The sequence below is a fragment of the Littorina saxatilis genome, linkage group LG14, assembly GCF_037325665.1.
Source record: "Littorina saxatilis isolate snail1 linkage group LG14, US_GU_Lsax_2.0, whole genome shotgun sequence".
Lineage (NCBI taxonomy): Eukaryota > Metazoa > Mollusca > Gastropoda > Littorinimorpha > Littorinidae > Littorina > Littorina saxatilis.
Window position 1 is genome coordinate 12,316,220 of NC_090258.1, and position 27,391 is coordinate 12,343,610.

The window sequence follows — 27,391 nt, forward strand, 5'->3', positions numbered from 1 at the left end:
ACCCCGGGCTTCGTCGAAGATTACTTGACCAAAATTTCAACCAATTTGGTTGACAAATGAGGGCGTGACAGTGCCGCCTCAACTTTCACGAAAAGCCGGATATGACGTCATCAAAGACATTTATCAAAAAAATGAAAAAAACGTTCGGGGATTTCATACCCAGGAACTCTCATGTCAAATTTCATAAAGATTAGTCTGAATCGCTCTACACACACACACACACACACACACGCACACACACACGCACATACACCACGACCCTCGTTTCGATTCCCCCTCGATGTTAAAATATTTAGTCAAAACTTGAATAAATATAAAAAGAAAGAAGATATGATTACGAAGTGATCAAAGATCACATTTCTTACTGAAAATTGCTCGTGCATAGGGTGTAGTACCTTGTAAGCGCCCACCCCCTACTTTGGGTCGGAATTGGTGCACAGGGGGGGTGGGCGCTTACAAGGTACTTTACGGTAATTGCAGTCAAAGAGTGTACTAAACGATTTCAGCCCATTTTATAACTTCCTGCACAATATAAGTTTGCGTCAATGCACTTGTTCCTCCTTTTTTTTGTGTGAGCAAACAAAACACAGCTTGGGCAAAATTGCAGAGTCGAAACACAAGTCTCTATATAATTGACACCATGTAATGACTATACCTGCTTCACATAAAAGTGTGGGCCTTTTGTGCGCAGAAGGTTCAACCTGCACGAAGTCGTTTTCGTCCGACCGACTTTAAAGTTAGCAATAAAATTATTTCATTGCGTACACGTGACATTTACTTCTTTGTCGTAGCACAGTCACGCAGAACATGTGCGTATTTGTTTGCAATGTGTCTACGTTCATGCTTTTTTCAAGTTGCTTGTTTGTCTTTTTACATTTAGTCAAGTTTTGACTAAATGTTTTAACATAGAGGGGGAATCGAAACGAGGGTCGTGGTGTATGTGCGTGTGTCTGTGTGTCTGTGTGTGTGTGTGTCTGTGTGTGTGTGTGTGTGTGTGTGTAGAGCGATTCAGACTAAACTACTGGACCGATCTTTATGAAATTTGACATGAGAGTTCCTGGGTATCAAATCCCCATATTTTTTTTTCATTTTTTTGATACATGTCTTTGATGACGTCATATCCGGCTTTTCGTGAAAGTTGAGGCGGCACTGTCACGCCCTCATTTGTCAACCAAATTGGTTGAAATTTTGGTCAAGTAATCTTCGACAAAGCCCGGACTTCGGTATTGCATTTCAGCTTGGTGGCTTAAAAATTAATTAATGACTTTGGTCATTAAAAATCTGAAAATTGTAAAAAAAAATAAAAATGTATAAAACGATCCAAATTTACGTTCATTTTATTCTCCATCATTTGCTGATTCCAAAAACATATAAATATGTTATATTCGGATTAAAAACAAGCTCTGAAAATTAAATATATAAAAATTATTATCAAAATTAAATTGTCCAAATCAATTTAAAAACACTTTCATCTTATTCCTTGTCGGTTCCTGATTCCAAAAACATATAGATATGATATGTTTGGATTAAAAACACGCTCAGAAAGTTAAAACAAAGAGAGGTACAGAAAACCGTGCTATCCTTCTTAGCGCAACTACTACCCCGCTCTTCTTGTCAATTTCACTGCCTTTGCCATGAGCGGTGGACTGACGATGCTACGAGTATACGGTCTTGCTGAAAAATGACATTGCGTTCAGTTTCATTCTGTGAGTTCGACAGCTACTTGACTAAATATTGTATTTTCGCCTTACGCGACTTGTTACATTTAGTCAAGTTTTGACTAAATGTTTTAACGTAGAGGGGGAATCGAGACGAGGGTCGTGGTGTATGTGTGTGTGTGTGTGTGTGTCTGTCTGTCTGTCTGTGCGTGTGTGTGTGTAGAGCGATTCAGACTAAATTAACTACTGGACCGATCTTTATGAAATTTGACGTGAGAGTTCCTGGGAATTATATCCCTGGACATTTTTTTTTCTTTTTTTCGATAAATACCTTTGATGACGTCATATCCGGCTTTTTGTAAAAGTTGAGGCGGCACTGTCACACCCTCATTTTTCAATCAAATTGATTGAAATCTTGGCAAAGCAATCTTCGACGAAGGCCGGCGTTTGGTATTGCATTTCAGCTTGGTGGCTTACTACAGCGCTGAACAGGCTCGTCAGTTTCACTCCGTTTTGCACAAGCGGCGGACTACGGTCATTGTGGAAAAAATGCATTGCGTTCAGTTTCATTCTGTGAGTTCGACTGCTACTTGACTAAATGTTGTATTTTCGCCTTACGCGACTTGTTTGTTTGTCGTTTTTGGTAAAGGAATACTATTTATCTGACAGTTTGGGAGAAATTTCTGGTGAATTTAACTAATAATAACGAATGTTGGGAATCCATTGTACCGAAATGTAGATGCACATGGCACGATTTACTCGAAATAGTACACCAAACGTGTTCATTAATCAGTCCGCTAGTTTGAATGTTTATCTCATGTCAAATACTATTCCTGATGCATTTAACGTGGTTGTAATAATTCATTTTGTCATCTTTTGCGCCAGTTTTTGTTCATAACTGACGGGCACAGTGGCGTGGTGGTAAGACGTCGGCCTCCTAATCGGGAGGTCGTGAGTTCGAATCCCGGATATATGTATGCGACAAATCCAAGTAGGGAATGGGTTTGAGCTGAAGGTGAGCTACAGATGAAACGTGGATTAGCAAAGTAAAAGTCAATCAGGATGTGTGTTTGATATGTGCAACCATCACGGCTTTGAGTTCGTGTTTCCAAGGACAACGATTGCAAACATTCAATCTAAAAGACCCAATGAATGTTGATAGTTACTGCGACGACCCATGGTCCAATTGCAATTTAGCTTCATAATCACAAATTGCACAACGAAAAGTTGAATCACTTGAAGACATGCAGGCAAGTGTAAGTAAACGTGTGTTTTCGTCGATGCCAAAGTGAACGCCAAGGCCTTCATGACTTAGGAGAGAGAGAACGAGAGAAGAAACGTTACAAATTATGTACTTTGACTTAATTGTTTGTGTTGATTTTCACTTTTCCATTGACTAATTCTGGGAGAGAGAAAAGAAAAACAAGTCGCGTAAGGCGAAAATACAACATTTAGTCAAGTAGCTGTCGAACTCACAGAATGAAACTGAACGCAATGCAACGCAGCAAGACCGTATACTCGTAGCATCGTCAGTCCACCGCTCACGGCAAAGGCAGTGAAATTGACAAGAAGAGCGGGGTAGTAGTTGCGCTGAGAACGATACCACGCTTTTCTGTACCTCTCTTCGTTTTAACTTTCTGAGCGTGTTTTTAATCCAAACATATCATATCTATATGTTTTTTGAATCAGGAACCGACAAGAAATAAGATGAAAGTGTATTTAAATTGATTTCGAAAATTTAATTTTGATCATAATTTTTATATTTTTAATTTTCAGAGCTTGTTGTTAATCCGAATATAACATATTTATATGTTTTTGGAATCAGAAAATGATGAAGAATATGATGAACGTAAGTTTTATAAAAAAAATAATTTTTTTTAACATTTTCTGATTTGTAATGACCAAAGTCATTAATTAATTTTTAAGCCACCAAGCTGAAATGCAATACCGAAGTCCGGCCTTCGTCGAAGATTACTTGACCAAAATGTCAACCAATTTTGTTGAAAAATGAGGGCGTGACAGTGCCGCCTCAACTTTCACGAAAAGCCGGATATGACGTCATCAAAGACATTTATCAAAAAAATGAAAAACACGTTCGGGGATTTCATACCCAGGAACTCTCATGTCAAATTTCATAAAGATCGGTCCAGTAGTTTAGTCTGAATCGCTCTACACACACACACACACGCACGCACACACACACGCACGCACACACGCACATACACCACGACCCTCGTTTCGATTCCCCCTCGATGTTAAAATATTTAGTCAAAACTTGACTAAATATACTGACGTCCAAAAGAAACGCGAAAAATATTATTTATTTTACAAATAATTTTTTTCTGGATTAACAAAAGTTGCGTTATTTTTGGCAGCCAGTATATCAAGACCGATGTCTGAGGAAGGTAAATTGTGAATTTTACCGCATCAGCGCACTTGCAATCCACGTAAAGCCCGAGTTAGCTGAGACATTTTTCTTGTGCAGTTCAGCTGCACGTGCAAGAAAAGCACAAACGCTGATCAGTGAGTGGTGTTCACTGTCACTAGAGGATAAAAATGGCACAAAGTTACAGGTTTCATCAGTCCCCCATTCGACGCTATCGCCATGCCAAGACTCACTTCGGCTGAACGCGAGAGAGCCATTGGACGTCTGGAGGCTGGGGACACGCCGGAAGCCGTGGCTGCGACTTTCCAATGTCACACATCCACCATTTATCGTCTCCTGCAGCGGTTTGTGATAACTGGCTCTACTGCTGATGCCGAGCGAAGCGGCAGACCCCGAGTGACGACGCCAAGGCAAGATCGGCACATTTTCCGCAGCCATGTTGCACATCCCTTCAGAACAGCTGCAGAAACAGCCAGAACTGTTATAGGGACACACCAGGCACCCATTTCTAGGCAAACGGCCAGCCGGCGACTGCGCTTCAGGGGGCTGAGGAACTGCCGTCCAGCCAGGGGACCCGTCCTCACCGTGCGCCATAGACAGGCACGCCTGCATTGGGCGCAAGGCCACCTCAATTGGAACAATGTTCGCTGGCAGAACGTGCTTTTCAGCGATGAAAGCCGTTTCTGCATTGACCATGCCGACGGGCGTGTTCGGGTATGGAGAAGAAGTGGTTACCGCTATGCTGACAACTGTGTCGTGGAGAACAACGCCTGGGGTGGGCCCAGCCTCATGTTGTGGGGCGCCATCGGCCACAACCAGGTGCTAGGTCCCGTCATCTTCCAAGGCCTGGGTCCTGGACCCGGCAACGGCGTAACAGCGCAGCGCTATATGGACCAGGTGCTGCACCCTCATGTGCTGCCCTTTTTTCAAGCCCATGGAAACTGGGTTTTCCAGCACGACAACGCGCGCCCCCACACCGCCAGGGCCACTCAGGATCTCCTGCACCGCTCAGGCATCCAGGTGATGCCTTGGCCAGCGTTATCTCCTGACATGAACCCTATTGAGCAATTTTGGGACTTGCTCCAGACACAGCTCAACAGGGTGGTCCCAAGGCCCACAACTGTCGCTGATCTTGATCGGGCCGTCCGGCAGGCCTGGACCAACATTCCCAGGCAAGCCAGCAACACGTTGGTCCGCTCAATGCACCGCCGATGCCAGACCGTCATCGATGCTAATGGGGGCCACACACGCTATTGACTGTTCTGTTCAGCGCTAATAACGCATCGTCTCCGCAACCTTACTGTGTTATGGACCATAAGTCAGTGTTCTACTCTACCAAAAATTGGACATTAATAATGAAATTAGAATTTTTGTACGATTTTTTTATTAGGCAATAAATGACACTAGACACTGTTTTTCGCGTTTCTTTTGGACGTCAGTATATAAAAAGTTCGTCAAGAGGAATCTAATTTGCATTTGCCATCCTTATTAATTTTTTCTTCATAAAGACTACTTGAAAGAAACAAAATGTTTAACCATTTCAAGGCCTCTGAACACGTTTAAACAAAATGCAGGTCTTTGCTCACTATATCAGGAAAAATCATCTCTCGACTTGAACACATACCAATAATCAACAGCCTCACCGCTTCTTGGAGCTGGATTTTGTGTGTGGAATGAATTACACATGTGGCGTTTTATAAATTAATTCATAGAAGATGTGCATTCGTGCAGAAAGGCTTTAATTTAATAATTAGGTCTTCGTGATGTTCTTTTAAAATAACTAACATGTGTGCCCTTTACCGGGCCTCTGAACCAGTTTTGTGATTTGTTTGTTTGTTTATTTGTTGCTTAACGTCCAGCCGACTACGCAGAGCCATATCAGGACGAGGAAGGGGGGGATGAAGGGGGCCACTTGTCAAGCGATTCCTGTTTACAAATGCACTAACCCATTACTTGTGTCCCAGCAGGCTTTAGTAAAACTAAATTAATACCAACTGGAAGATTACCAGTTTCCAGTATGTTAAAATAGGCTTAACCTATCTACTGCTGGACTTACATCAGAACACTAACAGATTAAACTATACATGAATCGCGAGACAAGCGGCAAGAGAAGAGATTTTTGGAAAAAATACAGGTGAATGAGCAAGAAGGCAGAAAAAAGAAAAGAATTCATGAAGAAAAAGAGAGCATGACAGGAAAGAGGAACCAAAAATCTACCTAACAGCAAACTAGAAAGCTCCTGCGGTTCCAAAAACAGGAGGGGCTTTTAATTTCATAACCGCAGTGCCCCACTGCGGGACCAGTTTTGTGAATATGCAGGTTAAACTCGTGCCTTTTCTGTGTTATCAGTGTATTTCTCATCCAGGCATGGATGCGTCCTCTTAAATGGACAGCCCTTCGACAGCCCTTTTCGTGTAAACGATTGGGTTCAAAATCTCAAATCTTACCAGGCTTTAACATGGGATATGGACATCCTTCCGTTTTGAAAAATACCAGAACTGAACACTCTGTATGGGTACTCTCTTTGCGAATGTAGAATTTTATGAATTAACTTCTTAAACGCCACACGTGTAAAACATTCCCTAAAAAATCCAGCTCAAAAACCCGGCAAGGATGTTGATTCCTGGTATATGTTCAAGTCAAGAGATTTTTTTTCTATGTAAAAGTCTTCGCAGATCTGTGTAGTGAGCAATTTTTGGAAAAGGACGTGCCTTTAAGCCTGTATAGACGGTTTGATTGTTGAGATACCTGGTGGCAATGGCCGAACGGGTGGCAAGAGGTAGTAGGCCTAATGCACAGATGACAACAAACCGACATGCATTTAAAAAAAAAGTTATTAGGCAATTGAGAGGGGGAAACATTTTGTTCATTTCCAGAATCTTTATGAAGAAATAATGAACGAGAAGAAAGTCTGGCCTTGAAGTAAATGCAAATTAAACTATGTATACTTTTGACAAACTTTTCTGTTCTTATTCACATGTTAAAATGTGTGCAGAGATCGTGAGTTACTTCCAAAAAACCATGTTTGAGGCAACAGGCAAACGGACAATACTGGACACAGGCTATGCTGACCGGCTCATGGACTGACTACCTGATGCTGGAGTACACCAACAGTGGAAAATATCTGGAACAAAATGTTGCAGCATGTGAACCATGCACCGGACCACGTGACAACCCAGTATCATCTTCAAACCATGCAGGAAGCTGTTCAACCAAAGATACTTGTTCAACACAGTCACACGATTTGTAAAAGTATAGTTTCAGCCTTCTGTAGCTCAGGGAGTTTGGACCCCACTCTTCAACCGTTTAGGAAAGTATTTCTGATTGTTTTGACTGCACAGGTTGGTAATGGTACGATGATGCTTGTACTCGCATTCAGTTTATGGGACACGCTAACTGCCTCTTTCTCACGCTGAAGAATTCACGCAGGTGATGATGTTACGGGAGGTTTATTGTTGTATACCGTGACCATGACGCTGACCCTGGTCAAAACTACAAAAAAGTAATTTAGAATACTAGAATAACTAAGATGAAACATCAAAGCACATTCTCATAAACGCATAACTTCAAACATGTTAATCACCTCTTTAAATGGTGAGACGGCGTCAAAGAAAGCACAAATCATTAAAGCATAATTATTACATTGACGTGACGCAGATTCCGGCTTAAGTAATAACTCATAACATTCAAATAACAGAATTACTAACACTGAATAAACAAAATAGGCAGCGAAATTAAGCGAATCGTCCAAAGTCTCAAATAGTCAAATCCGGTCAGACCATGAATTCGCGCATAAATTATCAAAGTAAACTAGCTTAACCAACGTATATTTCCCTTTCGGCATTATAATTACAAGTTAACTGCGAATTTAAAATCCATAAAAAATGTCAAAGTTACCCTACAAATTAAATACTCATCAAATCAAACTTGAAATTCCATCATCTACAGTTATTATTGCGGACAAGGTATTCGCTCAAACAAAACAAGCCGATAATCAGCAGAAAACGCATAAACAACGTCCAAAACTATTGAAGAAAAACGTCTCGACATATGCGGTAAATCCGAGCACAAAGTTGCAAACGGTGCAATATAATAGGCATATTTCGGTAAACAATAAGGCAATCATAATGCAAACAATCAACAGATAAATCAACATACCTGTACTGCGCATTGTCCCATTAAAGAAACTAACTTCAGACCATAAACTTCACTGAAGTGTAAAAAAAAAGAAAAGATAGGCTTCCTTGAACCTTAAGCCTACTGCCTCCGACGGTTGCCAGTGGAAAAATGACCTTCAATCGCTATTCAGTTCCCGCACACCCTTTTCTGAATAGTGCTCAATACAAAAACACAACTGAATTCTTTGGCCAAGCCAACACAAGCACTAAATCAGCGCACACTTCGTTACAAAAACTCACGCCGATACCGGTGAAAGAGTGAAGCTTTGGATAACACGACCAACAAGAAGGAATAACAGAGGGGTCAACACACATTGAAGAAGGAGAGAGAGAAGGAAAGAAGGACAGAGGGTAGGAGGGAAAGAGAGAGAGAGGGGAAAGGAGGGAGAGAGGGAAGGAGGGAGAGATAGGGAAAGAGAAAGGGAAGGAGATGAGAAAGGAGATAGAAATGGAGGGAGAGAGAGTGAGAGAGAGAGAGAGAGAGAGAGAGAGAGAGAGAGAGAGAGAGATATGGAAGAAAAGAAAGAAAGATAAAGAGATAGAAGTTAAAGAGACCTAAAAGAGCAAGAGCAAAAAGAAAGTAAAGAATGAAGAGCTAGCGAAAAGAACAGTAAAAAGAATGAATAAGGGAAGAACGTAGCAACAAACAAGTCGCGTAAGGCGAAAATACAATATTTAGTCAAGTAGCTGTCGAACTCACAGAATGAAACTGAACGCAACGCAACGCAGCAAGACCGTATACTCGTAGCATCGTCACTCCACCGCCCGTGGCAAAGGCAGTGCCCGTGGAATTGACAAGAAGAGCGGGGTATTCGTTGCGCTAAGAAGGATAGCACGCTTTTCTGTACCTCTCTTCGTTTTAACTTTCTGAGCGTGTTTTTAATCCAAACATATCATATCTATATATTTTTGGAATCAGGAACCGACAAAGAATAAGATGAAAGTGTTTTTAAATTGATTTCGAAAAAAAAATTTGATAATAATTTTTATATATTTAATTTTTAAAGCTTGTTTTTAATCCGAATATAACATATTTATATGTTTTTGGAATCAGCAAATGATGGAGAATAAAATGAACGTAAATTTGGATCGTTTTATAAATTTTTATTTTTTTTTACAATTTTCAGATTTTTAATGACCAAAGTCATTAATTAATTTTTAAGCCACCAAGCTGAAATGCAATACCGAACCCCGGGCTTTGTCGAAGATTACTTGACCAAAGTTTCAACCAATTTGGTTGCCAAATGAGGGCGTGACAGTGCCGCCTCAACTTTCACGAAAAGCCGGATATGACGTCATCAAAGACATTTATCAAAAAAATGAAAAACACGTTCGGGGATTTCATACCCAGGAACTCTCATGTCAAATTTCATAAAGATCGGTCCAGTAGTTTAGTCTGAATCGCTCTACACACACACACAGACACACAGACACACGCACATACACCACGACCCTCGTTTCGATTCCCCCTCGATGTTAAAATATTTAGTCAAAACTTGACTAAATATAAAAAGGAAACAGTATAAGAGAGAGGAAGCTAGAGCAGGCAAAAAGAGTTTGCAAATAAGAAAGAAGAAAGTGCTCAAGACAACAGGTCTCAGAGGGAATGGCCGTGCACTGCCAATCCAAAAGAGGCATACAGAAGGTGAAGAACGAAAGAAGGGAAGGAACAGAAGAGAGTAAGTACAGAAGGGCTGAAGAAGGAACAGAGGTGGATAAAAGGAAAGAGTAAGAGGAAAAGAAGGGGAATGAGAGTGAAGAAGAAAAGGAGGAGAGTGACGATTCAACAAATACCCAAAGATTGCATTTTGAAAACGCACATAAAAATTCTCGCCTATGAAGGCGAGCACACTCCCGGCCGAAGCTGCATGCAGCTTCCAAAACTCTAAACAAGGTAAACTTGAAATAATCATTAGTCACAATAATATCAACAATGAAATAGAAAACTTGAAATTGTTCACCCAGTCTTTAAGGCCAAAAAAAGTCAAAGGGTAATCCGCTTTAGACTGGCCTGAGCAAGAAGCAAACCAGCATTACGCTGTCAACGAGTCTTTCAAAAGTTAAACAGACAATGTCAAAAACAGTAATCACTGCTACTCAGTGTCTTTCAAGTGGAGTGGGACCAGCTTGTGAATGGGTCGGTCGATGAAAGATGTCTGCACCGTAGGCAAACCTTTGGTCGTCTTCACCGAGGTCGAGACCCGCAGCTGAACCGACCGAATCAAGCCATCGCCACCTGGATATGTCTTCTCGACGCGGGCCATTCTCCAGGTGCCTCTCGGAGCTCCATCTTCAATGAGAAGAACAACCATGCCAGGCTGCACAGCGTCCTTCTGGTGAAACCACTTTCGTCTCGGCTGCAGTGTTGGCAGATACTCTTTCTTCCACCTAGTCCAGAATTGTTCTACCAGGTACTGTACTCTCCTCCATCTCTTTCTTGAATACTGATCTTCCTTCTGGAAGGTTCCTGGAGGTGGAAAGATCGGTTCCGGTTGCAGTGTAAGCAGGTGGTTGGGTGTCAGAGGTTCGCAAGAAGTCGGGTCTTCCAGCTGAGTCACGCAGAGAGGCCTGTTATTGACCACACTGGCGACTTCATGGAACACAGTTGAAAGAGTGTCTGAAGTAAGCCTGCTTCCATGCTCCAAGAGCAGTCCGGAGAACACCTGGCGAACAGTTCTGATGAGTCGTTCCCAGACGCCTCCAAAGTGGCTGGCATGAGGAGGATTGAAGATGAAGTTGCAGTTCCGTTCAACCATTTCTTTGACTACCCTGTCTGGATCCATTTCATGACGAGCTTGTCTAAACTCTCGAGCTGCACCGACGAAGTTGGTTCCCCTGTCACATCGAATAGTCTTGACATTGCCGCGGATTGCAATAAATCTTCTGAGTCCACAGATGAAAGAGTCCGTGGTCATGTCTTCTAAGACTTCCAGATGGACAGCACGTGATGCAAGGCAGGTGAGGATCAGTCCATATCGTTTCGCTTCCTTCCTACCGTGCCGTACTGTGAAGGGTCCAAAGCAATCCAGGCCAGTGTTGGTGAAGGGAGGTGAAGCTTCTATTCTCTCTGCAGGGAGATCAGCCATTCTCTGCTCCATTGGTCTTCCTCTCAGTCTGGCGCAAGGAACACACCTGTGGATTACAGATGTAACCAGGCGACGTGCACCACAGATCCACAATCCCCTTGACTGCAGGGCTGCTAAAGTAGTCGTACGACCTTAATGTCCAACTTTCTTATGGTGATACCTGGTAAGAAGCAGAGACAAGTGAGACTCGCGTGGCAGTATGAGAGGATGTTTGATCTTGTGGTCTTCCTCAGAACTTGACAGGCGTCCACCAACTCTGAGCAGGCCCTCCTTGTCAGTGTAGGCAGCGAGACGTTTCAACTCTGCATGAGTGGATCGCGATGCAACAGGATAGTAGATCAACTGTATGCTCCTGACGAGCCGCTCAAATGCAGTTTCCCTATCTTCCAGGGGGGTCGCAACCGAATCTCTGCTTGGAGTAGTTGTTTTCTGGATCAGGCGCAGCCAGGTCATGATGCGCATCACCACTCGAATCAGATTCTCGAGTGTGGAGAATCCTTTGACCAATTCCTCTGCATCATCTCGAGGTTTCGTTGGTGCACACACGAAATGGGATCTCACTTCTCGGTCATTGTCTTCAACAGGCACGTCTGGTGGGTCATACTGAAGATTTTCTTGTCGTAGGAAGTCAGGACCAGAGAACCAACAGGAATTCTTCAAGTCTTGCACGCAAAGACCTCTTGATGCATAGTCAGCAGGGTTCTCCTTCGTTGTCACGTGATGCCACTGATGAGGCTGGCTGAAGTCCTGAATCATTTGCAGGCGGTTTGCCACGAACACGTGGAACTTCTTTGTCTGGTTGTAGATGTAGCCGAGGACAACACGAGAGTCAGTCCAAAAGTAGTGTTGAGCCTCTAGGTGGCCAAGTTCTTTCTCCAGGAAACGAGCTATCTTCACAGCTAGCACTGCAGCTTGGAGTTCAAGTCGGGGAATGGTAACAGCTCGAATTGGAACAACCTTAGCCTTCGCCATCAACAGTGAGCTGTGAAGTTTACCCTCAGCATCCAAGAGCTTGACATAGGAGCATTCGCCATACCCCTTGCTTGATGCATCTGCAAAGTGATGAAACTCGATTCCACTCCAAGGAAGAGGGGCGTTTGTGAAGTAACATCTTGGCACTTGGAGGGAAGACAACGATCGAAGGTCGTGGATCCATTCATTCCATCGAGTCAGGATGGAGGGGGGAAGGTCTTGATCCCAGCTGATTCCCTCTTTGCAGGCTTCTTGCAGAATTTGGCGACCTCTCAAAATGATAGGTGAAACTAGTCCCAGGGGGTCAAAGATGGAGGCCACAGTAGACAAGACACCACGCTTTGTTACTTGCGTTGCCTTCGTTTCATGGACAAAGTGAAGAGTGTCAGTCTCCAGATTCCATCGGATTCCTAGAGCTCTTTCAATTGACCTTTTGCTCTGGTTTTGCCCGTCTTCTACGCTGCTGGACTTCACGACCTGAGTGGTGGAAAATGAAGACATGACCCGACTGTCGTTGGAAGCTATTTTATGGAGCCGCAGGTTTCCTTTCACGCAGATTTCTACAGCTCCCTGGAGAAGCTCCACGGCTGTAGATGTGTCAGGTCTGGAGCTCAAACCGTCGTCGACATAGAAGTCGTTTTGAATGAAGTCGGCAGCTTCTGGGCTGATGCTCTGGTTGTCTTTAGCTAATGTCTTCAGCCCAAAATTTGCACAGCCAGGGGAGGACGCTGCTCCAAACAAGTGCACCCTCATTCGGTGGTCAACTGGAGCTGCATTCAAGTCATTGTTCGGCCACCACAGAAACCTCAGGTAGTCTCTGTGTTGAGGGAGGACGTGAAACTGGTGAAACATTCGCTCTACATCACAGGAAAAGGCCACTGGATACCAACGAAATCGGCACAAGACACCCAGTAATGAGTTCAGTTGGTCTGGTCCACAAAGGAGAAAGTCATTGAGTGAAACGTCATTGCATTTGGCTGCACAATCGAAAACCACTCGTATCTTTCCCGGCTTGTTGGGATTGTAGACTCCGTGGTGAGGGATATACCATGTAGGGCTACTGCTGATCTCCGCCTCTGGCACTATTTCAGCATCTCGTTTTTCCACCATTTGGCTCATGAATTCTCCATAGAGTTGAAAATGCTCTGGACTGGAGAGGAACCGACGTTTCAAACTGTAAAGTCTCCGTAGTGCTAAATGCCGGTTTGGAGGGAGTAGGGGTTCTCCATCCTTGAAGGGCAAGGGCATCTGGTAATGTCCCTCACTGTTCAGCTCAATGCCTTTACTGAGAATGTTCATAAACTTTCTGTCTTCTTGAGAGGATGAGGGGTCATCAGGACAAGTAAAGTCCTTTTCCAGTAGCCTAATCAGGTGCTCGTTAGTGCGATCTCTAGTGCAAAAACAGAAGGCAGATTTTCTGGTGGGCGGTCTTGGCTGTTCGAGAGTCTTTGAAGCGAAGGCGTTTGCAGGGGGTCCACCTTGTTCACATGATGCCGCGACCTCTCCAACTAGGCCCCAGCCCAGTCTCGTTCGTTGAGCGTAGGGTTGGCCAGGTTCACCGAAAACTACTTCCAAAGGGCGTAGAGCTTCAGATACATTGACGCCCAATAGAATGGCGATGGGAGCATCCAAGAGAGGGGGGAAACAGTGGGCGATGTGTTCAAGATGAGACATGGAAAGTATAGTGTCTCGCGTGGGAATCTGGCTCCGATCAACACTGATCTCTGGGTGGGAATAGGCTTTTGGAACTTTGAGAGTCTCTTTGGAATCATAGGCTCTCACACGTAGATTGGTGAACGATTTGCATTCCACTGTTTCTGCCTTGGAAGTCATAGTGGTCAGTTTCAAAACAGAGTCCTGTGCTCCCAGGTTAAGCCTGTTCATCACCGAATCGCTAAGGAAAGTCGTGTCACTCATGGTATCGAGCATGGCGTAGACGAGTATTTCCTTGCTTGGGTCCAGTCCAGACGAGACATATACTGGCATATAGAGGGAGTAAAGTCTTGTGGTGATGTGGTGATCGACGGCATAACTCTTCTTGACTTCATCAAAGAGGCATTCTCCACATTTGGTAGTGGCAACAAACTTCATATCAGTTTCCTCGTCAATCAAAGAGACTTGGTGAGTGGCTTTCTGCGTGGGATTGAAATCCGGGTCGTGCATTATTGTAACATGCTTCATTTTGCAAGTGTCACAGGAAACCTTAGCAAAACACCCTTTGGCAGCATGGAAGCCTCTCAAACACTTGAAACAAAGCTTTCGTTTGATCGCAAACTCCTTTCGTTCTGCGTAGGGTTTTTCTGCCAACTTCTTGCAATCTGGGGTAAAGTGTTTATCATTACAATAAAGACAACCTCTTTGTGCAGGAAACTTATTTGTTGCTGGGTCCTTTACAGTGTCTTCTCCCGGCTTGTTCTCCTGTTCCGGTTTGTCCACTTCGCTGATTGTTGTGTAGGTCTGCTTGCCCTTGGCCTTGGTAGACTGTGACTGGTCAGCACCTCGTTTTCTACCTTTATTGTGAAGATCTGCTTCGTGAAGAGCTTCACATTTGCTGTCCAGAAACTTGACAAAGGTGGCAAAACTTGGATATCTGCCACAGGAGAGCTTGCTATCAGCAACACGTTGCCCCCATGACAATGCTAGTGAGTCTGGAAGCTTGTGGGCTAGATGTTTGATTTGTGCAGGGTCTTCTAGGATACTAAGTCCAGTTATCTTCTTCGCCATCACACAGCACTGTCTGAGGAAGTCTACATAGTTTCTGAGGGAGACTGTATCCTTATCCTTCACTTCTGGCCATGCCTCCAGTCTTTCTTTCAATGCCTCGGTGTCACGTTTCACATATATCACTTAAGGTGATTATGAAACGGTCAGTTACTACTAACTAACTAACCACACCACGATCCACTCTCGCAGTCATACAATTTAATAGAGACAACAAAAGTATAAGTTTCAGACGCCTGTTTATGTAGAAACTCGCCACCTCCCTCGAGACTTCACTCAAAATATGTTCTTTTCAATCAATCAATGAGTCTTATATCGCGCATATTCCGTGGGTACAGTTCTAGGCGCTCTGCAGTGATGCCGTGTGAGATGAAATTTTATACGGCCAGTAGATTGCAGCCATTTCGGCGCATATTTACCTTTCACGGCCTATTATTCCAAGTCACACGGGTATAGGTAGACAATTATTAACTGTGCCTAAGCAATTTTGCCAGGAAAGACCCTTTTGTCAATCGTGGGATCTTTAACGTGCACACCCAATGTAGTGTACACGGGGGGGGGGAGTTCGGACACCGAAGAGAGTCTGCACACAAAGTTGACTCTGTGAAATAAATTTCCGCCGAACCTGGGATCGAACTCACGCTGACAGCGGCCAACTGAATATAAATCCAGCGCGCTACCAACTGAGCTATATCCCCGTTCACAAAACGTAAAAGACCCGTGGTCACTGACAAAATGCCAGTTAGAATAGAAAATTATAGTAACACGCTGATCCCGTGTAAAGATAAGAAAATACGACTGTTCTGCTCAAAAGTGCTAATTCATGCAGGTGTCACACACCCCACGTCGTCACTACTCGAGTATAATCACAGATAGCAAAAATAACAACGGTGGTCAACGGGGTGCAAAGAAATGGTGCACTTAGCTTTCTTTGGCCACTGGGTGGACGGCCTGTAATTAGTCTTTTTAGCCTCCACAACTGCTCCGTCGAATGAAGTGCTGGTTAGCATGGTGACGAAGCAGGGAACTGTGGAGGCATCAGGCGCCGCACCCAGTCGCTGGTTAGCTGGTTAGCCGGTTAGCCGGTTCGCTGGTTAGCCGGTGTGCTGGTTAGCGTGGTCCCCCAGAAGGCAGCCGAATAGAAGTTAGGAAAACGAAGGCTGCAAACAGAAAGCATCGGTGCACTAAACATGTCAGCTACCCCTCACCCTCCACCTTTAAACATGTCATCTTTACATATCTCATCGAGCACGTGGGCCTGCACAAAATTAATGGACTTTTCACAACAACAAAACAGCCGTCTTTTCGTCTTTCTCTCCCTATCTGCAAAAACCATATACAGATTAGTATTTTAGCGTCACAGAGAGCAAATTATGCGCTAACCTGGAGAGAACAACAGAGAGTATTTCATTCCACAAACACAGACTCGTCAACAGCGTTAAATAATGATTTATTACCTCAAACAGCCTATGAATGTAGCACTCTCATGGAAGCAAAACCCGCTTCCTCCCTGGAATGGCCTCTGTTCGTCAACAGTGACAACAACATCCAGAAACCCCTTGTCGAATACTTATGCGAAGCCCATCGCACGACGAAGGAAAGATTTGACGACTCGTCCTCAGCAAAACATGTGGCAGTGAGAAGGTGATAACTCGTGGTAGTTCCCCTAGAGTGCCGAATATTCTATTCGGTGAAATCCATCATACTCTAGAAACTGTGTATTCGATCCTTCTTCTTCTGCCGCTGGGTGTCAAGTGCGCCGTCCTTGTGTCTCTCACAGACCACCTAGCCAATAACACGTGACTGACCTTGTCACATATCAAGTTCAGCTATCCACAATTCTGCCTCGCAAAGCAAAATTATCCCCGAAAAACCGTGCGGCACAAACCATCCGTGGTCGCGCTGTCAGCAAAACTCTGCTGCATAGCCCCGACTCACGCACAGGCGCTTTCAGTCGCAATTGACCAAGAGAAGGCACCCTACTGAGTGACCCTTTTTTTGGTCTATGTCACTAGATCGTGACACTCGGCAATGGTGTAGTCTTCTCCAAAACGCCCTTTCAATATTTTTAAGGCACTATTGTAGGACTCTTCTCCGAGGTCATAGTAGAGATCACCAACGGCAACTTTGGCTGGACCTTCGATGAATTCTCGAAGCATCAGCATTTTATCTTCTGGTCCAACTGCACTGTTCCTCACCATGTGCTGAAAGGCTGCAAACCATGATGGATACTCTAAGGGGTCCCCACTGAACACTGGTGGCTTTGGAACGGGAAGCCTGCTAATTGTGAGAGCATCTGCAATTGATTTTGCGAGGTTGACGTAGGTGGTTGGAACGGCATCTTCTTGGGGATAAGCGCAATGTCTCTGTTCATGCAAGCTATCCGTGTTAGTCTGAGCGGAGAAAGCAGGATACCTTGAGGTGAAGGGTGGCGCGCTGGCATTCAGTGAATGTTCGCTCTGTATGGGCAGTCCTTGACCTGCTTGGGGTTGTCCTTGTGAGGAATGTGGCCACTGACTCAGATCAGACTTGAAGTGGACTTGTGTGTTCATAGGAGTGTCTCGACGCAAGCCGTTGGGGTTATGATACGTTACTGGAACTCTTGTATGATCTGTATGCACCTGGTTGAACCTTGGGTCAGTGTTCATTGGAATGTGATGGGGCATGTTACTCAAATTAGCATCTGTCCCAAGGTTAGTAGTAATGCTTGGTTGGGCATAATTCGTCTGTAGGGCTGTTCCTTTATTAGGCCTTGTAGTGGGATTTACCCTATCAATTATGTCTTGGTTTTCAGTGCGAGATAAGAACAGTTCATTGATGGGATCACACAAGGGCAAGGAGTTCAGGACGGAGTTTGCTTCATCCTTTGGTGCTGCTGGATTGAGAGCGTCTTCTACGGCATTGGCTACGTTCAATTCCATTTGTAGTCTTGCTCTGTCTTCCTCCAGCTTAACTTGAATCATTTGTTTTTCAAGCTCCTGGAAGCGCCTCGCCTCCTCCACTTCTCGCTGAGCTTCTTCTTGCTTTATCTTCTGTAAGCGTTCAGTTTCCTCCATTTCCCGTCGGAAATCTTCTAGTCTGATCTTCTGTAAGCGTTCAGTCTCCTCCATTCCTCGTTGAACCTCTTCCAGCTTGATCTTTCTCTTCTGTAGCTCCATTTGATGTCTCAGTTCAGCCTCTTTTCGTTGGGTTTCTTGAAGTTTATCCATCATTTGGCACTTGGCTTGAATAGCTGCTGCTTCTGATCGCGCAAGACGTCTACGAGAAGAAGTTGAAGAATGGGTCCCAGAAGAGTGCTTCGAGCTGGATGAAATGGAAGAATTTCCTGGGTTTGTTTTAGTCTTTCTAGATTCATTTTCCTTACGCTTCAGATCGGTAACGTCATTCTGTTTAGTCTGGGTGAGCTGAGCATCTGGGGGTTCTAGAGTAATTTGGGCTAATTGGTTAACTAGATTGTCAGAGATATCAAAAAGTTCACAACAAGAGTCTTCGTATGGGGTAGACAGTTTCAGATATCTGACGGCTACAATCCTTTAGAACAATGATATAATTACTGTGATGTTCTTAACTACACTTTAACATGGAATGTATGTATGTATGTATGTATGTATGTATGTATGTATGTATGTATGTATGTATGTATGTATGTATGTATGTATGTATGTATGTATGTATGTATGTATGTATGTGTGTATGTAGGTATGCAGGTATGTATGCATGTGTATTGGTGTGTCGGTGTGTCAGGTGTGCAAGAAAAAAGGGTATTTTTTATCATGGGTTTTATGAATTTTCTTCTCTTATTCTTTTATAATTATTAATTAATGACCTATATGTGCTGATGACCAATTTAATTTCCTTTGTTGGATCAATAAAATGTTATGAGTTATGAGTTATGAGTTAGAGCTCGGCATTGTTTCAACAGTATGGTATGTAGCTCGCGGGCCTTTTGTGGGCTTATTGAGCTACCAGCATGTAGTTTCTCCTGTATCTGGCCTACCAATTTCCCGACTTCTCGTATGTTTTCTTCTAAGTCTTTGGTCCGTGTGGGTCCAAGAGTCTTAACTGCGTCTGAGCTTGGACCTGATTGGCGGTAAGGTCTGGTGTCTGATGGTGGTACATTAGATGCCTCTACTGGTCTGTCGGAGATCTGGTCGGTGGATCTCGTCATATGGTGCTCTTCGTCTTGAGAAGTCTGTTTTAAAGCCTGGCTGTCTAGAGTGAAGGTTTCCTTAAAGGCCAACATCCAAAAGAATTTTTCTCCTGGAGCGACCTAAACTTGAACCCGTCGCTATTCTTGCATGTCTGTTTACTTCGTGCTGCACGCAAAAATTGAGCGACTTCTTTGCCGCGTGGATTGACGAAGCTATTTTATTCTCGTGACTGAAAACACTGCAGTGCGTGCAGTTTTTGACGAGCCGTGGTCTCGGCTCGAAAGCTGTTTGTGGAGGCTGCGTGCTATAATTAGCTGACCTGCTGCGCGAGCAGTCACTGCAGAGTTTTGATATAACTTTGTAACACGTTTTATTTTATGCTCCTCAAGAATACAACTTTGGGCAACGTGCCACGTAAAACTACACGCAACAAGGATTCAGTAGGTACCAAACATGACTTGGTCAGAATGTAAATTAATCTTTATAAAGAAGTAGGCTACTTCAAACGACAGCCACAGCCACGGTTGGGTTCACGGCATCAAACCGATGCGACTCTCCGTCATATCATACACGTAATCAATCAAATAGATGACTAATAAACATGTAAACTACATGTATACGTCTATCGTCGGACATAAGAAAGTGTAGCTTCCCCCGGGCCTGTGCATGTGTTGTTCGTTGTGCGTGTGTAAATGTACACAACAAACTGACCACAAAACTGAGACAGACCTCTTTCGCTTCAGTCTTGCAGAATTTAAAGACGAATACAGGTAGAGCGTGCATTATACTAACTGTTTGGTAAAAGTATCAAACGTTTCTTTTTATAAATAAGTGGCAGGCTTACAGGAATACAAAGAGGCGCAAGTTGAAAGTAATGGATATATCTCTGGAAGATGCCATCAGTCCAAGTTGTCAAATGAAATCAAAGATGACAGAAACAGAAGTTTTCCATACAAATGTTGGTGTTTCAAAGGAAGTTTGCATTCTTTCAGATAATGATATAGACGAGGTGGCTGTTTGTTATGAAGTTTCAACAAGCCAACATTCAAATGATTTTACTTCATCTACAGATTTTTTAAATTCAGCACTTCATAACTGTCATTATGAACTTGGAATCAGAGAGAGACCGTCTTTCCATTGTCATTCATGCCATAGATTTTTGTTTCAGAATCAATGTTTCACATGGCGTTCACAAGAGAGCATGCGAAGTTTCCGACAGTCTTTAGGATTTGTAAAAAAGGCCGTGTTTTGCTGTACATGCAAAAACTACCTGTCAAAAGGGAAAGTGCCTAACAGATTGCAACAACATTCCTATTTTAAGCTCAGCCACACGCCGACATGGAAGTTCAATGGTACTTTCAAACTTTTTCTTCTCTTCGTCGTATTTAATTTCTTTCTATTTCATAAGTCGAGTGCATATGATTTTGGCTCGTGTTCATCGTGAGATGGACTTAGTTTCTTGTATTCTGTGGGTTCGACAGATTGACTAAATGTTGTAATTTCGCCTTACGCGACTTGTTCTCTCTCTGTTGGCAGCGTGTAATGCAGCTGGTTAGAAATTAGAGTTTTATTTTGCAAAGTGTGTACCAAAAGTTTGTCATGAGCTGCTTTAGGTTTGGGGTGTGGGTTGGTTTGATATTTCCTCCTTGCAGATCAAATCTGTATTCATTTTTGATGTTGTGTCTTATTTTGTGAAAGGAAACATGCAGACTGACTGAACGCATATATATAATTATGTAACTCATAAACACATGGGTGTAGTTATGTTCAAGAACACACAGACATACACACACTCACACACACACTCACACACTCACACACACACATACACACACACACACACACACACACACACACACACACACACACACACACAACTGTGTAGATGTATCGTACACCTGATATATTACTCAAACAAAATTGAAGTTCACGAAGAAATCGTTTTATTTCTGTGTCATTCAACATCTAGTTTGAATCAGACAAATTGAAACTGGTACAAATATTCAATAATGTTGCGATGTGGAAATGGACACGATATCGGAAAAGATAGACAACGGCAAGATCATTCAAGTATGTACATGCTTGTTGATGTCTACTTAGGCGATGCTCAGAACACTAGTTAGATCTTCCGAGATTAAAAAATGACGATGATCTGTAAACAAACCAGGACAAGGAAAGAAAGACAAAACGTATTTGAAAACAAATCATACTATACAGATTGACAAACTGAAACTTCAAACTCTGTTGATATTTCACGGGAGATGAGGTATGGTGCAAACGTATATAATTATACTGACTACATTTTGTTACGTACTCATCAACAACAACAAAAACCGATATAACCAAAGGCACACACACACACACACACACACACACACACACACACACACACACACACACACACACACACACACACACACACACTTTGCTGGTTTGCTGATGTCACAGGAAACGAATGAACAATAGAAAGCGTGATAAATTCCTGGCCAGAAATCAGTTACAAAGACCTGAAAGTCTGCTGAATGGAACTGGTTAATGTACACATTTGAACTGCTGTCAAAATTACTATGTAATACGATATTCGGGTTTTAAAATTGGTAGCACATTACAACCAATAATGATGTTTTTTGCTTCGGCATTGAAGCAATGTTCACTATTTACTAACAAAATAATGACGAAATAAACACAAAACCAAATCAGTGAGGCAGAGGGGACAAAAAGCCGAGCGGGTGTGTGTGTGTGCGTGTGTGTGTGTGAGCTAGGGTGTGCCTGTGTGTGTGAGTGTGTGTGTGTGTGCCAGTATGTGTATGTGTGTGTGTGTGTGTGTGTGTGTGCGTGTGTGTAGAGCGATTGAGACCAAACTACTGGACCGATCTGTCGAACCCACAGAATACAACTGCACGCACTGCAGTGTTTTCAGTCACGAGAATAAAACAGCTTCGTCAATCCACGCGGCAAGGAAGTCGCACAATTTTTGCGTGCAGCACGAAGTAAACAGACATGCAAGAATAGCGACGGGTTCAAGTTTAGGTCGCTCCAGGAGAAAAATTCTTTTGGATGTTGACCTTTAAGCCGGAATCTGCGTCACGTCAATGTAATAATTATGCTTTAATGATTTGTGCTTTCTTTGACGCCGTCTCAACATTTAAAGAGGTGATTAACATGTTTGAAGTTATGCGTTTATGAGAATGTGCTTTGATGTTTCATCTTAGTTATTCTTGTATTCTAAATTACTTTTGTAGTTTTCACCAGGGTCAGCGTCATGGTCACGGCACAGGGTATTCAACAATAAACCTCCCGTATCATCATCACCTGCGTGAATTCTTCAGCGTGAGAAAGAGGCAGTTAGCGTGTCCCATAAACTGAATGCGAGTACAAGGAGTTAAGACCACATCTGAACTGAGGATTTAGTCTCTCCATAATCAAACGCTGAAGAAGATTTCAGAATGAACTTTGTTAGATAAATTATCAATCAATCAATCAATATGAGGCTTATAGTTATATCACGCGTATTCCGTGGGTACAGTTCTAAGCGCAGGGATTTTGTTTTGATTTTTTTTTTATGCAATTTATATCGCGCACATATTCAAGGCGCAGGGATTTATTTATGTCGTGTGAGATGGAATTTTTTTACACAATACATCACGCATTCACATCGGCCAGCAGATCGCAGCTATTTCGGCGCATATCCTACTTTTCACGGCCTATTATTCCAAGTCACACGGGTATTTGGTGGACATTTTTAGCTATGCCTATATAATTTTGCCCGTCGCGATATAACCTTCGTGGTTGAAAACGACGTTAAACACCAAATAAAGAAAGAATACAATTTTGCCAGAAAAGACCGTTTTGTCAATCGTGGGATCTTTAACGTGCACCCCCAATGTAGACCTCGGTTTTTCGTCTCATCCGAAAGACTAGCACTTGAACCCACCACCTAGGTTAGAAAAGGGGGGAGAAAATAGCAACCTCTTGATTCCGAGCGCAAGTGCGTTACCACTCGGCCACCCATGCCGGTTGTTATGATCGCCACATTTCATACCCAGGAACTCTCATGTCAAATTTCATAAAGATCGGTCCAGTAGTTTAGTCTGAATCGCTCTACACACACACACAGACACACAGACACACAGACACACAGACACATGCACCACGACCCTCGTTTCGATTCCCCCTCGATGTTAAAGAATTTAGTCAAAACTTGACTCAATATAAAAAACGCTGGCGCTGGACCCGAGTACTCTTTAGACTGGCTCGCTCCCTCAGTATGAAAGTATTTGTCTTGTGCACGTGGATTTAAAAAAAATATATATATTTTTATTTATTTTACACAATTAAAAAAATTATTAGAGTAAAAAAAACCCATTAAAACGTTCATAATAAACAATAGTAAACAAGAATTTTAAAAAAAACCACAAAAAACATAGACCACACATGCCGGGAATCGAACCCAGATCACTTTGGCCATAGGTGGACGTGCTACGACAACTTTACTAGAGTTGTGCGCCTTGAATCACTGTGTCCCTGTCGCTCTCTCTCGTGCTCTCTGTCTCTCTTTCAGTCTCACCGAGACCAAAAACTGCATTGTAGTTTCTTTGCCGAGACCAAATCCCCACCCGCTGCTGCGCTGGCTGGCTTGCAAATCGTCTCGCATGCGATACGCATGCTTTTCTCGTGATCGGCGGTTCTTTTTGGCGAACTGCCTCGGGTTCAAGTTTAGGTCGCTCCAGGAGAAAAATTCCAAATAAAGAAAGAAAGAACGACTGAAATGCAGTCATGCGTTTATCATCTCTCTGTGGGGATGCTGCAGAAATGACAAATATGTACGTACGTACATTGTCAAAAAAAAGGAATAAAAACTATTTCAATGCGAACCGTTTATGCTTTTCCCCTCCACCCCTTTTTAATTGCTGTAGGATTGTGACATGCGAACTATCGTGAGATGCGTACCAGCGGATCTTTTGAAAATATATGCAAAAGAAACGCCCCAAGTTTCGGGTGAACGTTTCGTTCTATTTAATTACATTTAGTCAAGTTTTGACTGAATGTTTTAACATAGAGGGGGAATCGAGACGAGGGTCATGGTGTATGTGTGTGTGTGTGTGTGTGTGTGTGTGTGTGTGTGTGTGTGTGTGTGTGTGTGTGTGTGTGCGTATGTGTCTGTCTGTCTGTGCGTGTGTGTGTGTAGGGCGATTCAGACCAAACTACTGGACCAATCTTTATGAAATTTGACATGAGAGTTCCTGAGAATGATATCCCCGGATGTTTTTTTTCTTTTTTCGATAAATACTTTTGATGACGTCATATCCGGCTTTCTGTAAAAGTTGAGGCGGCACTGTCACACCCTCATTTTTTTAATCAAATTGATTGACATTTTTGTAAAGTAATCTTCGACGAAGGCCGGACTTCGGTATTGCATTTCAGCATGGAGGCTTAAAAATTAATTAATGACTTTGGTCATTAAAAATCTGAAAATTGTTATAATTTTGTTTTTTATATAAAACGATCCAAATTTACGTTCATCTTATTCTTCATCATTTCCTGATTCCAAAAACACATAAATATGGATTGAAAACAAGCTCTGAAAATTAAAAATATAAAAATTATGATCAAAATTAAATTGTCGAAATCAATTTTAAAAACAGTTTCATCCTATTCCTTGTCGGTTCCTGATTCCAAAAACATATAGATGTGATATGTTTGGATTAAAAACACGCTCAGAAAGTTAAAACGAAGAGAGGTACAGAAAAGCGTGCTGGCAGGTTTCACAGTATTGTGTTCAGCAATTTACTATTTACACACTCAAATTCTACAAAATAAATGTTGGCACACAATTCAAAGGACATGTTTTTCCAACAAAGTGAGTTTGTTACAACTAAAAACAGTAAAAAATTTTATAGTCCTGGTCCTTATTTATATCTAAAAACCAGGCGCAAAGCGGCATACCCTGAAAACGCAAAAAAAGCAATACGGTCATCCTATGCATGCATATAGCTCATATAGCCAAAACCGTTGAAGATAGAAAGACATTTATTGAACAAAACATATGCCCCACATCATTCTTAACAAGTTTTGTTCTTGTATGTACATCAAAATATTGATTCTCAAATGAATGGTTTGAAAAAATACGACTTCCGGCAGACCTAGACCGTTTTGAAGGAAAAAACCGTCTTTTTTTCAAACCATTCCATGGCCATCAATATTTTCATATACATGTAAGACCAAAACGTGTTAAGACTGGTGTTGTGCATCTAGTTTGTTCAATAAATGTCTTTCTATCTTCAATGGTTTTGGCTAGATGAGGTAACAAGAGAAGGATATGGGCATTGGAATTACGTCAACATTTCGAGCATTGTTACAGATGAAACATTTACTGCAGGGTGCTCCTGATTAACAAACCGAGCAAAACTGAAAATTATTGAAGAGAAGACATGTCTGAACAGTTTATAAAGAGACAAGTTTGCAATCATTTGTAAACACCATTATTGTATGGAGGAGTAACTGTTCCCCTACCCCCTAAGAAGGTAATTCTGTCCGTCAACAACGTGAGCGATCGCCACAAATCGAGGCATCACTCGCATTTCAGTTTGGACACACCGGCTGATTGCAAATGCACAGTACGTGTTTCGACACTGAAACGTGACGATTGAGCGTCAAAATAGTTTCTTAAAACAGTCGAAAATGGAGTTAAATGTGACTTTAACACTCAGTGGCGATCGCTAGAGTGGCGATTGTTACTAGACGGACACTAGAAAACCTCAGAAAATGTAATTACTTTGCGATTTTTTTAACTGAAAAACTGTTGCGGTCTTTTTCTGTCGAGCGCGAGCGTCAACGTAAAACAACGTGAGGTCACTTCCTCCCCAAACGGTTAGTTTTTGAATGAAAAGAAAAATGTGGCGATCGTTACATTGTTTAGACGGACAGGATCGCAACTTTGAAACTCGGGTCACCGTGCCTCGATCAAGGGCAAATTGACCTCGGCAACATTATAACTCACTTCAAGGGTGCACAAACTTGTATTTACAGTATACAAAATTAGGTAAACTTGTGTTTTTGTCCTGTGAAATCACAATTAGTTTCGATGCTCTTGATATCGCTATGCGGACGGACAGATCCGAATCCCCATACATTTTTTTTGCGGAGCTAGTATAAGTTAGAATTTGTGTTATGGATATCGATTGTTGTTGAAAAACAATCATTTCAATGTGTTCTGGCACTCTCAACCACCACAGCATTGATACTTGTGCATGTGTGTGTTGGAATTTAGTTCTTTGTTTAGTGATGCTGTGGCAAAAGTAAATTCATCCGTCCGTATTTTGACGATCGCCACCATTCACACGCACATAAATAAACACATTATAAAAAATTTCAACTTTTATTTTCAAAAAAGTATTTAAACAACAACTAGTTTGCATGTTAATACAACAAATACAGCAGATTCTCACAGATATGGATTTAAAAGACTAAGCAAATCTGAGACTATCAAAATGGCCTAATACCATGAAACCTGCCTGCTATGCGGCACAGCGCAACCGCTCCCGCGCTGAACAGCCTCGTCACTTTCACTGCCTTTTGCACTAGCGGCGGACTACGTTCAATTTCATTCTGTGAGTTCCACAGCTTGACTAAATGTAGTAATTTTGCCTTACGTGACTTGTTTTTAAATGCATTTAGCATAGTCTTTTGTATCTGCTGTTGTTACATTTAGTCAAGTTTTGACTAAATGTTTTAACGTAGAGGGGGAATCAAGACGAGGGTCGTGGTGTGTGTGTGTGTGTGTGTGTGTGTGTGTGTGTGTGTGTGTGTGTGTGTGTGTGTGTGTGTGTGTGTGTGTGTGTGTGTGTGTGTCTGTCTGTCTGTCTGTCTGTCTGTGCCTGTGTGTGTAGAGCGATTCAGACCAAACTACTGGACGGATCTTTATGAAATTTGACATGAGAGTTCCTGGCAATGATATCCCCGGATATTTTTTTTTCTTTTTTTTTGATAAATACCTTTGATGACGTCATATCCGGCTTTTTGTAAAAGTTGAGGCGGCACTGTCACACCCTCATTTTTTAATCAAATTGATTGAAATTTTGGCCAAACAATCTTTGACGAAGGCCGGACTTTGGTATTACATTTCAGCTTGGTGGCTTAAAAATTGATTTATGACTTTGGTCATTAAAAATCTGAAAATTGTAAAAAAAATATAATTTGTTTTTAAAACGATCTAAATTTACGTTCATCTTATTCTTCA

General features: G+C 42.5%; 1 protein-coding gene across 1 annotated transcript; it reads right to left on the reverse strand.

Moving 5' to 3' along the window:
• Positions 1 to 10,315: 10,315 nt before the first annotated feature.
• LOC138946847 (uncharacterized) lies at positions 10,316 to 18,210 on the reverse strand. The gene is made up of 5 exons (XM_070318252.1): positions 17,770 to 18,210; positions 17,122 to 17,262; positions 14,675 to 14,842; positions 11,469 to 14,413; positions 10,316 to 11,336 (listed from the first exon to the last, which is right to left on the reverse strand). Exons 1-5 carry the CDS (start codon positions 18,208 to 18,210, stop codon positions 10,316 to 10,318), a joined length of 4,716 nt encoding a protein of 1,571 aa, XP_070174353.1.
• Between the last annotated feature and the right edge of the window lie 9,181 nt (positions 18,211 to 27,391).